This window comes from Asparagus officinalis, chromosome 5 (genome assembly GCF_001876935.1).
Source record: "Asparagus officinalis chromosome 5, Aspof.V1, whole genome shotgun sequence".
Taxonomy (NCBI): Eukaryota; Viridiplantae; Streptophyta; class Magnoliopsida; order Asparagales; family Asparagaceae; genus Asparagus; species Asparagus officinalis.
The window spans coordinates 7,633,290-7,649,902 of NC_033798.1; the positions used below are offsets into that span (position 1 = coordinate 7,633,290).

Here is a 16,613-nt window from a genome sequence, read left to right on the forward strand (position 1 = left end):
AGTGTTTTACGAAACTTGTTTGACACTGGGATGCATAATAGTAATATACTGGATAATATGGGTCCCTTCACAAGGTAAAAGCTAGGACCCATATTCTCTGGTCTCAACTAATCCCAACTTAGTCTACGTCAGTCAACTCACATCATCAAGAGGAGTTGTTCACATCTTCTTCTGAATTTGGTGCCTCAGGTTAAACCTAATCTTCTCTCAAACCTCCTCTACTCCTCCAACTAGTCAAACCCCCACACTAATATATACATCTCTCTATCTCTCCTTGTCCACTCAAAATCTCAAACCGATGGCACTCTCCTTTATTGCAGCCCAGTGGGATTCCCTCCTCCAACGCCAACCTTTCCTCGTCTACATAACAACATGGACGATGCTCATAACATCAACAGTCGCTGTGGTTTCCTTCTCACCCGAGGTTGCATTCACGGTGGCGGTATCTCTTCCCTCGCCTTTTGCAAGCGAATGCATGCCTGGTTATGTGAGATTGCCTTTGGATGGACCGGCGATGGAGGTGGTGTGCTTGCCTGCACTGTTTTTTGGGCAGTCGAAGCTTGATCTTGTTGTTCCTCCTCTGTTTGCCGCGGTGGTTGTTGCTGCGTCGGTTTGTTTTGTTCGGTCGGTTGGGTTGTGGGAGGTGGATGAGGATGTTGAGAGTTGAATAGACAGAGATTCAAATTTGGGGTTGTTTGGTATGCTGGATTTGTAAGAACAACGGATATTGCATGCAGGAAATTACGCTCAAATCTGCCGCTTGGACATGCAGCAGCACGGATTTTTATCAACCAAACAATACTTTTTTTTTCTTGTCCTTTTGTGAGTATGTGCGTTACACGTAATCTGAAACGAAATTTCATGAAGAGTGAAATTTGCAATAACAGATTCTTCTATTGATTATAAACCACAAAAGGTTCACTTCTAGCCTTTATATCAGGTGTATTTCATATGCTTATGGATTGCTGAGGCTCAACAACAGACCCTAAGTGTGTCCTTAAGCAAAGCTAATTGTTATTTAGAAATCGGTTAATCATGTGTAGTTGAAAAACTGCCCACCAAACCTCTGTAACCTGCCCTCAACTCGTTAACTTTGATGGACATGGTGCATGAATGGTTGACTACTTTGCTGATATTTTCACATTGCAGCTATTAATTATAGCCTATTAAAGTCGATCATTTATTTTTTGTTGGAGATGTTTTTTCAAGGTTGATGATTTCAAGTAGTTTTGCAAATATTGAGATTTGAGGGAGCGTGCAAATACATGCAATTATAAGGGGTGTATACAGGGTGGGGGGTGCAAAATCTTTTTCTTCTATGATTTTGCTCCATTGGGAAATCAAGAGTAGTATTTTCTCTGTATACGAAATCTACGTAGAAATCATGCAGTCATTTACTGAGCAGTCTCGACCGTAGGCTCCACGTGGATAATTAATAGGGAATTTTTACATAAAAACAATATCTGTGCAAAGAACTTTATATTGATTCCGTAAAATGGATTAACTATTATTTATCTACTTCTCTATGCTTAAAGGAGGATCCAAAGAATCATTGTTCATTCTACAGAAAATGCTACTGTAGTATGAATAGTAAATTAAACTTGCCCCTCTACATTTGGAGTATTGTTTATGCTTCAGTAATTTACTGTATCATAAACAGTGAATCAAACATGCTCCTCTATTTGAAGTTATTATTCATGCTACAATTTTATTGTATCATAAATGGTAAAACAAATCAAATGTATTAAAACATGGATCCGTATAGAGGAGTATATATGATTTCTAATTCAAATATATCAAAACTTAAATTCTTTTTTAAGTATAAAGGAGTAGATATAATTTTAATTATAATTTTAATTATTTTAAGCATACAATGATCAAATCAAATGAATTAAAATTTAGAGGAAGACAAGTTTAAAATATGCTAAAAAAACCGAGGGTCATGCTTTGCACGTGGTGCACCGTAGTTGCGATAATAATGCCAAAATAAAGTTTCACATCCGCAGCGCGGTCGAGCTGGAACTCCAGCTGGAGTGTAGATCGCATGCGGGCGCCAAAGAAAAAGCCAGTGACGATCCACAAAAAGTATTTCGCAACACTATGTAGGGCAACAATACACAATTGAAAGACTAGCAAAAAGGAGGGGGACAAAAATAAAGAATATTTAAATGAAGTGGCCAGATGAAATTTTCCACTTTGGACGGATCAGAGCAAAACTGTGGAAAGTAGGGGTGTGCACGGTTCGGTTCGGGTCGGTTTTTACCAAAATTTGAACAACCAAACCGAACCGTCTACAATTCAAAACCGAACCGAACCGTTACAAATCGGTTCGGTTCGGTTCGGTTCGGTTTGTTCGGTTCTAACTTCATCAAGTATAACAATCAAATGTACAAATATACTGCACAAGTAAAAAAATCAAAATATACTGCACAAGTAAAAAAAATCAAAATACCTAAAGAAATCTCAAGCGACCGCTGCCACATGGATTTGCAAATGGTGCTGTTAAACCCAGCATCTCATGAAGACGATCAGTGAAATATCTAAGCGCACAATTCCGTCGGTATTCTTTCAAACAATCACAGATCAGACCAAAAGATTCCATTTTTTAAGTTATGTTTTGGCATAACCCACAATCAAGTCAATCAAAGAAAAACCTAGTTATTGCATCGAAATATGACAGCAGAGACGGAGAATTCACCTGGATCGCAGAGAGCATAGAATTTCTCCACCTCTGAAGTAAGAAATTGGGGACTAGGGTTAGAAATCGGGGATTTAATACTGAAAAAGGAAAGAAAGGAGAAGAGATCTGCATCTGATGTTGGTTACCGTTAGTTAGGGCACGGACGATGCCGTTGCGGCGGCCGCTGTAGTCCTTGAATATGTCTTCGACGGTGCGAGGGGCGGAGGAGATCGACGGCATCTCCATGGGCGGAGATCGAGGAGAGAGAAAGTTCAGAGCTTGGAAAGCTTTTAGAGAGAGATGTCGTTATTTGCGTTGCTTTTCATTTCTGGATCTTGGATTTTCCTGTTCCTTTTATTCTAGCGGACTGGGCTTCACGGGATGCATTTTCATGGGCCATGGGTTACACACAGGCCATGTAGTTGAAGTTATGCTGCTGGCTGAGGTTGGAGAACAGGAGAAGGCCGAGGTTGGAGAACAGAAGAAGAGTTGGAGCGGCAGCGGCTGCAGGCTGAAGTTGGAGAACAGGAGAAGAGTTGGAGCGGCGGAGGTTGGAGAAGAATTGGAGAGTTAGGGTTACGTTGGAGAGGATTTGGGATTTTATAGGAATTGAAGAACGGGTCGGGTAGGTATGGGTTACGGGTTAAAATTAGGGTAAGAGATAAGCGGTCGGTTCGGGCGGTTCGGGTTGAAAATTTTTCACCCCGACCCGAACCGACTTAGAACTAAAACCGAACCGAACCGTTAATTTTCGGTCGGTTCGGTCGGTTTTTTCGGTTTGGACCGAACCGTGCACACCCCTAGTGGAAAGCATACCGTGAGATTTTGCCTTCAAACTCCTGTGATAGGATTGTTAACATAAAGATAGAAAAGTTTGATAGAAACATACATCTGCTAGTTTATTATAACCGGTAGTCACCTCGGTCAAAGCTCGACCCCCTATTTTTTTAAATATTGTATTTTAAACTTATCTTTCTCTAAGTTTTAATATATATAATTTGATTATTATATATTTAAAATTAGAAATCATATCTATTTCTCTATACTTAAAAGAGTATCCAAGTTTTAATACATTTAATTTAGAAATCATATCTACACCTTTATACTTAGAGGATGATCTAACTTTTAATACATTTGATTTGATTTACTATTTATAAAACAGTAAAATACTGTAGCATAAACGGTACCCCAAAAGTATATTTGCTGTTACTGTACTTGGTACAATAATTGACACTACTATTCACGCTACAGTAAAACTATAGTGGTCGTGACCATTTTACTATTCACGATACAGTAATTTAATGTTGCGACTGGTCGACCTACTTAGTGTTCATGGTACAATAGTTACTGTAGTTTTTTTACTATACTATGCATAGTGATCTTTTGGATTCTCCTATAAGTATAGACTAGTGTACACCCCGTGTAGGCGTCAAAAAATGCTGAAAAATATCCAAATACAGCTCAAGAGGGAATCATCCAAAAAAGGCAGAAGAACACAAGTCTTGACTGTCTCGCCGTGCGAGACAGACTTGACTGTCTCGCCGCGCGAGACAGTCTTTACTGTCTCGCCGTGCGAGACAGTCTTTACTGTCTCGCGGGCGAGACAGACTTTTACTGTCTCGCCCACGCGAGACAGTCTTTGCTGTCTCGCCGTGCGAGACAGAATTTACTGTCTCGCACGTGAGACAGTTTTCAGATGGTCAAAACTACCTTTGCAACTGCCCTACACGTGGCCACTAACTGTTCAAGAACGTGGGAAACGTCGTGGGCGAGAATCACGTGGATAACTGCCAAAATAACGGAGTTTGAAACGTGGGAAGGCAGTTAAAATGAAAACTGCCTGCGGTTACTGTTTCCGAGACAGTATTTACTGTCTCGCGGGGCGAGACAGCAAACACTGTCTCGCCCGCCGAGACAGCAAATGCTGTCTCGCGAGCACTGTTCATCCAGAGGGTTATAAATACCCCCGAAGGCCATTTTCAGAAGGGGGTTTTCCAGAGGAGAGGGGGTTGATCATTTTGAGCACTTCAGAGCAATCCAGAGCAGAGAGAGAGCAGAGGTGCTGATCTTACGGCCAATCCTTGATAATCAGGCTTTGACTTGATTTCAAGAAGAACGACTATCTTACATCGATAAGATATCGTTTCAATTTCTCACTTCGATAAACGAAGTCAGAATCATAAACCCCTCACGGTTCAATCAGAATCTGTGATTTGGTGGTCCACGAGTCAAAGCGCTCCCGGCACAGGCAAAGATCCCACGAAAGCAGTGATCCAAACAACGATCCTGCGTTTATTTTCTCAAGAGTTGTAATTTTCTTTTTGTTGTGTAAAAGAGTCTTATAAAAAGGCTGTTTTCTTTGAATTTATTGTAATCGACCGAAGATATAATGAATTCCATAACAAAACCAACTTTTGACGCAAACAAGCTGGCGACCACAGTGGGAGCCAACGGTCTCGCTGCCGAGACCGTCGTGTCGCAGCCGATCAAGATTCCAGTTGAATCCATGGTCGAATACGAATTCGACCAAACCAAGTTTGAGGAATATCTCTCATCATCCTCTTCAAGATCTTCATTATCTCGCAAGTACAAGAGGATCTCACAATTGAGGAAGAGTTGCATGCCAAAGAAGGCACAAAATGAAGACTCTCGCTTGATTGTTGCTGAGAATTTCACTCGCAACACCTCTGCTCACAATGGCTCTCATCTAGTTGAAGAGTCATCGAATCAAAGCCCGCCGACATTGACGAAAAGAGCTCGTCAGAGACAGCGTCAGCGTCGTGCTCGTCAAATAGCTAAGGCATTTGAACAAACCGACGGAGTTCGTTATTATGCGGATTTAGAGTCGAGGAAACAACAAGTGGTTTGTTCAACGCAAAGACAAACTACTCACGTTTCTGCACAATTCACAACGGAGGAATGGACTATTGTCAAAAGGACTCGTTCAACCCTCAAAGAGCGTATACGAAAACGTCGTGCAAACGCTGCTCTTATTCGTGCTCTCTCACAACAAAGACGAGAAAGGAGGAAGGAAACGGTGACCAAAACTTCGTCAAGTTTGGATTCCAAAGTCTGGACTTATGCAAAATCAGCATTCGGAGCCCGTTAAGACCCCATACCCGCAAATGGGTGGTTTTAGACGTGCGACTCCCAACATAACCTTGGATCGCTCAAAGACAAAAATAAATTGTCCTGAGAATGCCAACAAGGTTTTATACCCCCAGAAGAAGACGCATTCACCAAATGATATCGTCATACCTGGGAGATCATGCCAACAGACGATACGATTTTTTGGCAATCATACCGATGAATCGTATTATCAAGTTGGGGTTGTGAATAATTTTCGAAAAAGAGTTATTCGAGAGATAAACTCTCGTTGTTCCTGTGCGCGACTCGTTAAAACAGCATTATCAGAATGTGACTGTTTCAAACGAGAAGTCATCCCACGAAAAATCTCTGTATTATCGAAGCCTAAGCCGAGACATTTCCCCAAAAGAAAATCAGCTGCCCAAGATGATGAATTCCCTGAAGTCACCATCAACGTGGCTGATAAAAGAAAGTCTAAGCGGGATTCAAGTGACTCAAATCCCGACTTTTCCCCAGAAAGAAAAGTCAATTCAAGAATCGCCTGACGGAAGTCTCGACTCCGACCAGGAGCTATCAAGAGAATGCATGAAGGGATGTCGTCAGAGGATGAACTCTCGGACACTTGTTCTGCAATCGCTTCGGATGATACAATATCTAGCACAGGACAAATCAGAGAAGTATTCCCAATCACTGCTGATCAGTTCACTCAAATACTTCAGGAAGCTCTAGCCAAACAACGTGAAGAAATTAGAGCTGAAGTGAAGACAGAAATGAAGTTGGCTATCCAACAAATGAGAGAACTGTTAACTCAACAGCCTCAACCTCCTGAGTCCAATCAGCGATTTGAATCCAGCCACCACACTCGGAATGTTGTAGATGACAGTGATCCAGAAGTGGATGAAGTCATCTTGGCTGATACACCTCCCAATGGCAATAACGCTGGGGGTGGTTTAACGGATCCTCCCAATAACGATATTGGGGGTGGTTCAATAGCACCTCTCAAAAGGGGTGGCCTAACTCATTCTCCTCAACGCCCTTCGAATGAAGAAAGAGACGATAACGAGAAAATGCAAAAGCTTGAAGACAAAATCAATGCTTTGATGACGGCTCAAGAAGTTAAGAAGACGGGTATTCCATGCCCTTATCCGAGGGAATGGGATTCAATACCATACCCGACCAAATTCAATCTGATTAACTTTACACCGTTTGAGGGGAAGAGTTCGCCGATTCAGCACTTGATTTATTTCAAGTCTCATTTGGGCATAATCTCTGGAAACGAGGCCTTAATGATCCGGTCATTCGTTGGCACCCTTCGTGGGCCCGCCTTCGATTGGTATCGACGGCTCAAGCCAGGGAGTATCAATTGCTGGGATGACATAGAAAGTTTGTTCCTCAGCAACTTCTTTGATGATGACGCCGAAGTGTCAATCGGAACCCTTCTAGATGAGAAGCAAAAAGACGGAGAGTCAGTTGACAACTTTGTCAAACGTTTCCGTAACAAAGCAATGAATTGCAGAGATCCTATCACGAAGGAGTTCATCCTGCAAACATGCCACAATAACCTCTCCATCGATGTCCTGGAAGCTCTGGGGGTCGTGCCATCCACAACTTGGAAGGAGTTAAAATCTCGGGGTGAACAAGCTGAGCACTTTCTTAAAAGAAAGAAAGCTGAGAGAGGCCAACCAATGACATCTGCAATCATTGAGAATGCGACTCTCGATCCGAGGTTTCAAAAGGAATATTCTTTCGAAGATGATGAAGCTCCAGCCATCTTGGAATACCTCCTCGCTAATGACAAAATCGAGCTACCACCTATTAAAGATCAGGATGGTGCTAAAATGATTATGGATCCAAATTACTGTGCGTACCACAGAAGGGTTCTTCATCCCACTGAGATTTGCTTTGGACTCAAAAATAAGATCCAAGCCCTAATTGACTCCGGCGTCATAACGACGAAAGAAGTCGAGTAAAGACGACCATATAACTCCATTGGGTACACGAGTATAAACTGTTTCCCCTCACTCCGAAAAGTATACGAGTATAAACTGCTCCTCGATACTCCAAAAGGTATATGAGTCTAAACTATTTCCTTTCCTTAACGGGAAGTTCCTGGAGAATCCTATATTCTTAAGGATAACCCGAACATATGACTGAGGTTAACGTACTCCTCGTTATACCCAGTTTTACAAAGAAAGCTGGGGGTCGATAATTCATGTAATGGGAAGTTCCTGGAAGAATGTTAAATATAATATTCTTAGGGATAACCCGATTATTATGGACAGAATGATAAATACTAAGCTCCTATTATGATTTTCGAACACTCTTTTGCTGAGATGAGATTCGATCACTTCGTTAGATCAATCTTCCCTCACAAAACCCATTTGGTCAAACCTTTAAACAGTTAGGACCGAAGCCAAAATCCCCTCTCGATTCGTTCCATGAACGAGAGGTCCACAAATTGAACGATCAAACCTTTAAACAGTTAGGATCGTCTCAAATTCCCATTTTGGTCAAACCTTTAAACAGTTAGGACAAAAGCTAAAATCCCCTCTCGATTCGTTCCATGAACGAGAGGTCCACAAATTGAACGATCAAACCTTTAAACAGTTAGGATCGTCTCAAATTCCCATTTGGTCAAACCTTTAAACAGTTAGGACCAAAGCCAAAATCCCCTCTCGATTCGTTCCATGAACGAGAGGTCCACAAATTGAACGATCAAACCTTTAAACAGTTAGGATCGTCTCAAATTCCCATTTGGTCAAACCTTTAAACAGTTAGGACCAAAGCCAAAATCCCCTCTCGATTCGTTCCATGAACGAGAGGTCCACAAATTGAACGATCAAACCTTTAAACAGTTAGGATCGTCTCAAATTCCCATTTGGTCAAACCTTTAAACAGTTAGGACCAAAGCCAAAATCCCCTCTCGATTCGTTCCATGAACGAGAGGTCCACAAATTGAACGATCAAACCTTTAAACAGTTAGGATCGTCTCAAATTCCCATTTGGTCAAACCTTTAAACAGTTAGGACCAAAGCCAAAATCCCCTCTCGATTCGTTCCATGAACGAGAGGTCCACAAATTGAACGATCAAACCTTTAAACAGTTAGGATCGTCTCAAATTCCCATCTTGGTCAAACCTTTAAACAGTTAGGACCAAAGCCAAAATCCCCTCTCGATTCGTTCCATGAACGAGAGGTCCACAAATTGAACGATCAAACCTTTAAACAGTTAGGATCGTCTCAAATTCCCATCTTGGTCAAACCTTTAAACAGTTAGGACCAAAGCCAAAATCCCCTCTCGATTCGTTCCATGAACGAGAGGTCCACAAATTGAACGATCAAACCTTTAAACAGTTAGGATCGTCTCAAATTCCCATCTTGGTCAAACCTTTAAACAGTTAGGACCAAAGCCAAAATCCCCTCTCGATTCGTTCCATGAACGAGAGGTCCACAAATTGAACGATCAAACCTTTAAACAGTTAGGATCGTCTCAAATTCCCATCTTGGTCAAACCTTTAAACAGTTAGGACCAAAGCCAAAATCCCCTCTCGATTCGTTCCATGAACGAGAGGTCCACAAATTGAACGATCAAACCTTTAAACAGTTAGGATCGTCTCAAATTCCCATCTTGGTCAAACCTTTAAACAGTTAGGACCAAAGCCAAAATCCCCTCTCGATTCGTTCCATGAACGAGAGGTCCACAAATTGAACGATCAAACCTTTAAACAGTTAGGATCGTCTCAAATTCCCATCTTGGTCAAACCTTTAAACAGTTAGGACCAAAGCCAAAATCCCCTCTCGATTCGTTCCATGAACGAGAGGTCCACAAATTGAACGATCAAACCTTTAAACAGTTAGGATCGTCTCAAATTCCCATCTTGGTCAAACCTTTAAACAGTTAGGACCAAAGCCAAAATCCCCTCTCGATTCGTTCCATGAACGAGAGGTCCACAAATTGAACGATCAAACCTTTAAACAGTTAGGATCGTCTCAAATTCCCATCTTGGTCAAACCTTTAAACAGTTAGGACCAAAGCCAAAATCCCCTCTCGATTCGTTCCATGAACGAGAGGTCCACAAATTGAACGATCAAACCTTTAAACAGTTAGGATCGTCTCAAATTCCCATCTTGGTCAAACCTTTAAACAGTTAGGACCAAAGCCAAAATCCCCTCTCGATTCGTTCCATGAACGAGAGGTCCACAAATTGAACGATCAAACCTTTAAACAGTTAGGATCGTCTCAAATTCCCATCTTGGTCAAACCTTTAAACAGTTAGGACCAAAGCCAAAATCCCCTCTCGATTCGTTCCATGAACGAGAGGTCCACAAATTGAACGATCAAACCTTTAAACAGTTAGGATCGTCTCAAATTCCCATCTTGGTCAAACCTTTAAACAGTTAGGACCAAAGCCAAAATCCCCTCTCGATTCGTTCCATGAACGAGAGGTCCACAAATTGAACGATCAAACCTTTAAACAGTTAGGATCGTCTCAAATTCCCATCTTGGTCAAACCTTTAAACAGTTAGGACCAAAGCCAAAATCCCCTCTCGATTCGTTCCATGAACGAGAGGTCCACAAATTGAACGATCAAACCTTTAAACAGTTAGGATCGTCTCAAATTCCCATCTTGGTCAAACCTTTAAACAGTTAGGACCAAAGCCAAAATCCCCTCTCGATTCGTTCCATGAACGAGAGGTCCACAAATTGAACGATCAAACCTTTAAACAGTTAGGATCGTCTCAAATTCCCATCTTGGTCAAACCTTTAAACAGTTAGGACCAAAGCCAAAATCCCCTCTCGATTCGTTCCATGAACGAGAGGTCCACAAATTGAACGATCAAACCTTTAAACAGTTAGGATCGTCTCAAATTCCCATCTTGGTCAAACCTTTAAACAGTTAGGACCAAAGCCAAAATCCCCTCTCGATTCGTTCCATGAACGAGAGGTCCACAAATTGAACGATCAAACCTTTAAACAGTTAGGATCGTCTCAAATTCCCATCTTGGTCAAACCTTTAAACAGTTAGGACCAAAGCCAAAATCCCCTCTCGATTCGTTCCATGAACGAGAGGTCCACAAATTGAACGATCAAACCTTTAAACAGTTAGGATCGTCTCAAATTCCCATCTTGGTCAAACCTTTAAACAGTTAGGACCAAAGCCAAAATCCCCTCTCGATTCGTTCCATGAACGAGAGGTCCACAAATTGAACGATCAAACCTTTAAACAGTTAGGATCGTCTCAAATTCCCATCTTGGTCAAACCTTTAAACAGTTAGGACCAAAGCCAAAATCCCCTCTCGATTCGTTCCATGAACGAGAGGTCCACAAATTGAACGATCAAACCTTTAAACAGTTAGGATCGTCTCAAATTCCCATCTTGGTCAAACCTTTAAACAGTTAGGACCAAAGCCAAAATCCCCTCTCGATTCGTTCCATGAACGAGAGGTCCACAAATTGAACGATCAAACCTTTAAACAGTTAGGATCGTCTCAAATTCCCATCTTGGTCAAACCTTTAAACAGTTAGGACCAAAGCCAAAATCCCCTCTCGATTCGTTCCATGAACGAGAGGTCCACAAATTGAACGATCAAACCTTTAAACAGTTAGGATCGTCTCAAATTCCCATCTTGGTCAAACCTTTAAACAGTTAGGACCAAAGCCAAAATCCCCTCTCGATTCGTTCCATGAACGAGAGGTCCACAAATTGAACGATCAAACCTTTAAACAGTTAGGATCGTCTCAAATTCCCATCTTGGTCAAACCTTTAAACAGTTAGGACCAAAGCCAAAATCCCCTCTCGATTCGTTCCATGAACGAGAGGTCCACAAATTGAACGATCAAACCTTTAAACAGTTAGGATCGTCTCAAATTCCCATCTTGGTCAAACCTTTAAACAGTTAGGACCAAAGCCAAAATCCCCTCTCGATTCGTTCCATGAACGAGAGGTCCACAAATTGAACGATCAAACCTTTAAACAGTTAGGATCGTCTCAAATTCCCATCTTGGTCAAACCTTTAAACAGTTAGGACCAAAGCCAAAATCCCCTCTCGATTCGTTCCATGAACGAGAGGTCCACAAATTGAACGATCAAACCTTTAAACAGTTAGGATCGTCTCAAATTCCCATCTTGGTCAAACCTTTAAACAGTTAGGACCAAAGCCAAAATCCCCTCTCGATTCGTTCCATGAACGAGAGGTCCACAAATTGAACGATCAAACCTTTAAACAGTTAGGATCGTCTCAAATTCCCATCTTGGTCAAACCTTTAAACAGTTAGGACCAAAGCCAAAATCCCCTCTCGATTCGTTCCATGAACGAGAGGTCCACAAATTGAACGATCAAACCTTTAAACAGTTAGGATCGTCTCAAATTCCCATCTTGGTCAAACCTTTAAACAGTTAGGACCAAAGCCAAAATCCCCTCTCGATTCGTTCCATGAACGAGAGGTCCACAAATTGAACGATCAAACCTTTAAACAGTTAGGATCGTCTCAAATTCCCATCTTGGTCAAACCTTTAAACAGTTAGGACCAAAGCCAAAATCCCCTCTCGATTCGTTCCATGAACGAGAGGTCCACAAATTGAACGATCAAACCTTTAAACAGTTAGGATCGTCTCAAATTCCCATCTTGGTCAAACCTTTAAACAGTTAGGACCAAAGCCAAAATCCCCTCTCGATTCGTTCCATGAACGAGAGGTCCACAAATTGAACGATCAAACCTTTAAACAGTTAGGATCGTCTCAAATTCCCATCTTGGTCAAACCTTTAAACAGTTAGGACCAAAGCCAAAATCCCCTCTCGATTCGTTCCATGAACGAGAGGTCCACAAATTGAACGATCAAACCTTTAAACAGTTAGGATCGTCTCAAATTCCCATCTTGGTCAAACCTTTAAACAGTTAGGACCAAAGCCAAAATCCCCTCTCGATTCGTTCCATGAACGAGAGGTCCACAAATTGAACGATCAAACCTTTAAACAGTTAGGATCGTCTCAAATTCCCATCTTGGTCAAACCTTTAAACAGTTAGGACCAAAGCCAAAATCCCCTCTCGATTCGTTCCATGAACGAGAGGTCCACAAATTGAACGATCAAACCTTTAAACAGTTAGGATCGTCTCAAATTCCCATCTTGGTCAAACCTTTAAACAGTTAGGACCAAAGCCAAAATCCCCTCTCGATTCGTTCCATGAACGAGAGGTCCACAAATTGAACGATCAAACCTTTAAACAGTTAGGATCGTCTCAAATTCCCATCTTGGTCAAACCTTTAAACAGTTAGGACCAAAGCCAAAATCCCCTCTCGATTCGTTCCATGAACGAGAGGTCCACAAATTGAACGATCAAACCTTTAAACAGTTAGGATCGTCTCAAATTCCCATCTTGGTCAAACCTTTAAACAGTTAGGACCAAAGCCAAAATCCCCTCTCGATTCGTTCCATGAACGAGAGGTCCACAAATTGAACGATCAAACCTTTAAACAGTTAGGATCGTCTCAAATTCCCATCTTGGTCAAACCTTTAAACAGTTAGGACCAAAGCCAAAATCCCCTCTCGATTCGTTCCATGAACGAGAGGTCCACAAATTGAACGATCAAACCTTTAAACAGTTAGGATCGTCTCAAATTCCCATCTTGGTCAAACCTTTAAACAGTTAGGACCAAAGCCAAAATCCCCTCTCGATTCGTTCCATGAACGAGAGGTCCACAAATTGAACGATCAAACCTTTAAACAGTTAGGATCGTCTCAAATTCCCATCTTGGTCAAACCTTTAAACAGTTAGGACCAAAGCCAAAATCCCCTCTCGATTCGTTCCATGAACGAGAGGTCCACAAATTGAACGATCAAACCTTTAAACAGTTAGGATCGTCTCAAATTCCCATCTTGGTCAAACCTTTAAACAGTTAGGACCAAAGCCAAAATCCCCTCTCGATTCGTTCCATGAACGAGAGGTCCACAAATTGAACGATCAAACCTTTAAACAGTTAGGATCGTCTCAAATTCCCATCTTGGTCAAACCTTTAAACAGTTAGGACCAAAGCCAAAATCCCCTCTCGATTCGTTCCATGAACGAGAGGTCCACAAATTGAACGATCAAACCTTTAAACAGTTAGGATCGTCTCAAATTCCCATCTTGGTCAAACCTTTAAACAGTTAGGACCAAAGCCAAAATCCCCTCTCGATTCGTTCCATGAACGAGAGGTCCACAAATTGAACGATCAAACCTTTAAACAGTTAGGATCGTCTCAAATTCCCATCTTGGTCAAACCTTTAAACAGTTAGGACCAAAGCCAAAATCCCCTCTCGATTCGTTCCATGAACGAGAGGTCCACAAATTGAACGATCAAACCTTTAAACAGTTAGGATCGTCTCAAATTCCCATCTTGGTCAAACCTTTAAACAGTTAGGACCAAAGCCAAAATCCCCTCTCGATTCGTTCCATGAACGAGAGGTCCACAAATTGAACGATCAAACCTTTAAACAGTTAGGATCGTCTCAAATTCCCATCTTGGTCAAACCTTTAAACAGTTAGGACCAAAGCCAAAATCCCCTCTCGATTCGTTCCATGAACGAGAGGTCCACAAATTGAACGATCAAACCTTTAAACAGTTAGGATCGTCTCAAATTCCCATCTTGGTCAAACCTTTAAACAGTTAGGACCAAAGCCAAAATCCCCTCTCGATTCGTTCCATGAACGAGAGGTCCACAAATTGAACGATCAAACCTTTAAACAGTTAGGATCGTCTCAAATTCCCATCTTGGTCAAACCTTTAAACAGTTAGGACCAAAGCCAAAATCCCCTCTCGATTCGTTCCATGAACGAGAGGTCCACAAATTGAACGATCAAACCTTTAAACAGTTAGGATCGTCTCAAATTCCCATCTTGGTCAAACTTCCAATCCGGGCACTTGATGCACGGGGAATTTTATCCCGAAGCCTAAGTAGGGATAAGTCAACGTCTAATACACGTTGCCGGGTAGCCTATTCCCGTAACAATGGCGAAGTCTACGTATTCAATATCGTAGCACTAAGAGCGTTAACTCTCTTAGCACGACATTACATGTGGAACGGATTGAGACAATCCGCATACTAGCCCGACTCAAACGGTAGTCGGTAAAGGCTAATCAAATCCGTTGAAGGCTGGGGATTAGCCAAAAATCCTAAAGTCAACGCCTAACACGCGTTGCCGGGTAGTCTATTCCCGTGAGAAAGACCTCGTCCACTAGGGTAACCTAGGGGTTTAAAGGCTTGTTGTATGCGCTAAATACAACCGCGATTCCTGCGAAAGTGAGTTAGGATTTTCTTTTTATTTTCTTTGCTAGAGGACTAGCAAAAGTTTAGGTGTGGGGGTATTTGATAATCATATTTTATTATAGTTTTATACCTTCATTATCTATTTTATATGAATAAATATACTACTAATAATTGTTTTTATCTTTAATTGCAGGTTAATGAAGAATAAATCTCAAACTCTCATTTCTCAACAAAAACCAATTGATTAAATGAAGAAATGAAGCAAAGAAGCCCATTGGAAAATCAATTTCCAAATTATCCAAAAGTCCAGAATCAAGCCGAGTAGCCTGTAGAAGCCGGAGAAAATCAAAAATCCAATATGAAAAGAAATCATATTCAAAATGGTTGGCCACAAAGAAACGACGATATCTCCCAATCCGGAAGGCGGAATTTAACATATAATATATGAAAATCGCCTATCTCGACGAGACGAAGCCAACCGTGAAGTCAGAATTTTTATTAGGGCATCGATGCCAGCATCGATGCAGGCATCGATGCCGGTATTGATGCGAAGTCCTCCAGATTTCATCAACGGCCGAAATTGCATTCTTGGGGCTCAAGTTTGATCAAATGGCTCTCATTCACTGATGTTTACTATAAATAGGGGTTGAGAGTGAGGGGTTAGAGGTGTGAAAATTTTGTAAACTCCTTTTGGAGAGGAGGGCTACTCTTAACTGAGAAGGCCTTCCAAAAATTGTAACTTTAGTTGCAATTAATAATAATAATTTTTTCACCACTTTAAATTTTTCTCTTCTTCTCTTTATTGGATGATGAAGATGAAGATGAAGATGGAGAATTGTTTGAAGGTTTGCATTTCTTTCCTTTTTCTCTTTTATTGCTTATTAGTTTAGATTTATTTCTATGCTTGTAGTTAGATTTTATTTTCTTGTTAAATAGCCAAGAGGCTAGAACCCTCTTGCCTTAGATTTATTTCATGCTTATAGAGTAGATTTATTTTCTTGCATTTAATTCTTGTAATTCTATTTTGTAGTTTAGATTTTGCAATTTATTTTGTAGTTAGATTTTAAATTTTTATACTATTCACCTTGAGGCTAGAACCCTCTTGGGTTTAGTTTTTCTTTTTGTTTATTTTTATTTTGTTTGATTCGCCTTTAGGCTAGAACCCTCTAGGGAATCACCCTTTTCTAAGAAGTGGGTTCAATTTTAGATTACCCATATCTATAATTGAATCCACCATCTTTAATTTCTTGCATTTTCTTTTATTCTTGATTCTTCATTCTTGATTTTTCATTTGTTTCTTGATTTTATTCATTTTTTCCTTCTCACCTTATTGATCATTCTTTCTTCAATTCCACTCTCACTTACACTTTGCACCTATTCACACACCATTTTCACTCTCTCAATATCTTCACAATCACATTCACTCATCACTCCTATTTGTCACGCACACAAAATAAGAATCAATTTTATATTTTCTCCTACAAAACACCTTCCTCGTGGGATCGATATCTTAAATACTATAACTTGACACGGTTGTGCACTTGCAACCTTTTTGGTACATGTTTATGCCGCATCAGCTTGTCAAACCCGTTGATGGC

General features: G+C 41.0%; 2 protein-coding genes across 2 annotated transcripts; one reads left to right on the forward strand and one right to left on the reverse strand.

The window, feature by feature from the left end:
- LOC109841472 lies at positions 299 to 817 on the forward strand. Its single transcript, XM_020410439.1, has one exon. It carries the CDS (start codon positions 299 to 301, stop codon positions 665 to 667), a length of 369 nt encoding a protein of 122 aa, XP_020266028.1. The 3' UTR covers positions 668 to 817.
- LOC109843440 (PHD finger protein ALFIN-LIKE 2-like) lies at positions 2,328 to 3,222 on the reverse strand. Its single transcript, XM_020412372.1, has 3 exons — positions 2,827 to 3,222; positions 2,699 to 2,731; positions 2,328 to 2,565 (listed from the first exon to the last, which is right to left on the reverse strand). The coding sequence occupies exons 1-3, from the start codon at positions 2,924 to 2,926 to the stop codon at positions 2,453 to 2,455; spliced, it is 246 nt and encodes an 81-aa protein (XP_020267961.1). The 5' UTR covers positions 2,927 to 3,222; the 3' UTR covers positions 2,328 to 2,452.

Excerpts from the sequence above, each read along its gene's own strand:
- LOC109841472 (XM_020410439.1), top strand. The coding sequence starts at position 299 with ATGGCACTCTCCTTTATTGCAGCCCAGTGGGATTCCCTCCTCCAACGC.
- LOC109843440 (XM_020412372.1), bottom strand. The coding sequence starts at position 2,926 with ATGGAGATGCCGTCGATCTCCTCCGCCCCTCGCACCGTCGAAGACATA. Across the intron at positions 2,732-2,826 it reads CGTCCGTGCCCTAACTAACG|AGGTGGAGAAATTCTATGCT; the intron begins GTAACCAACATC and ends TTCTTACTTCAG. Across the intron at positions 2,566-2,698 it reads CTATGCTCTCTGCGATCCAG|AATACCGACGGAATTGTGCG; the intron begins GTGAATTCTCCG and ends ATTGTTTGAAAG.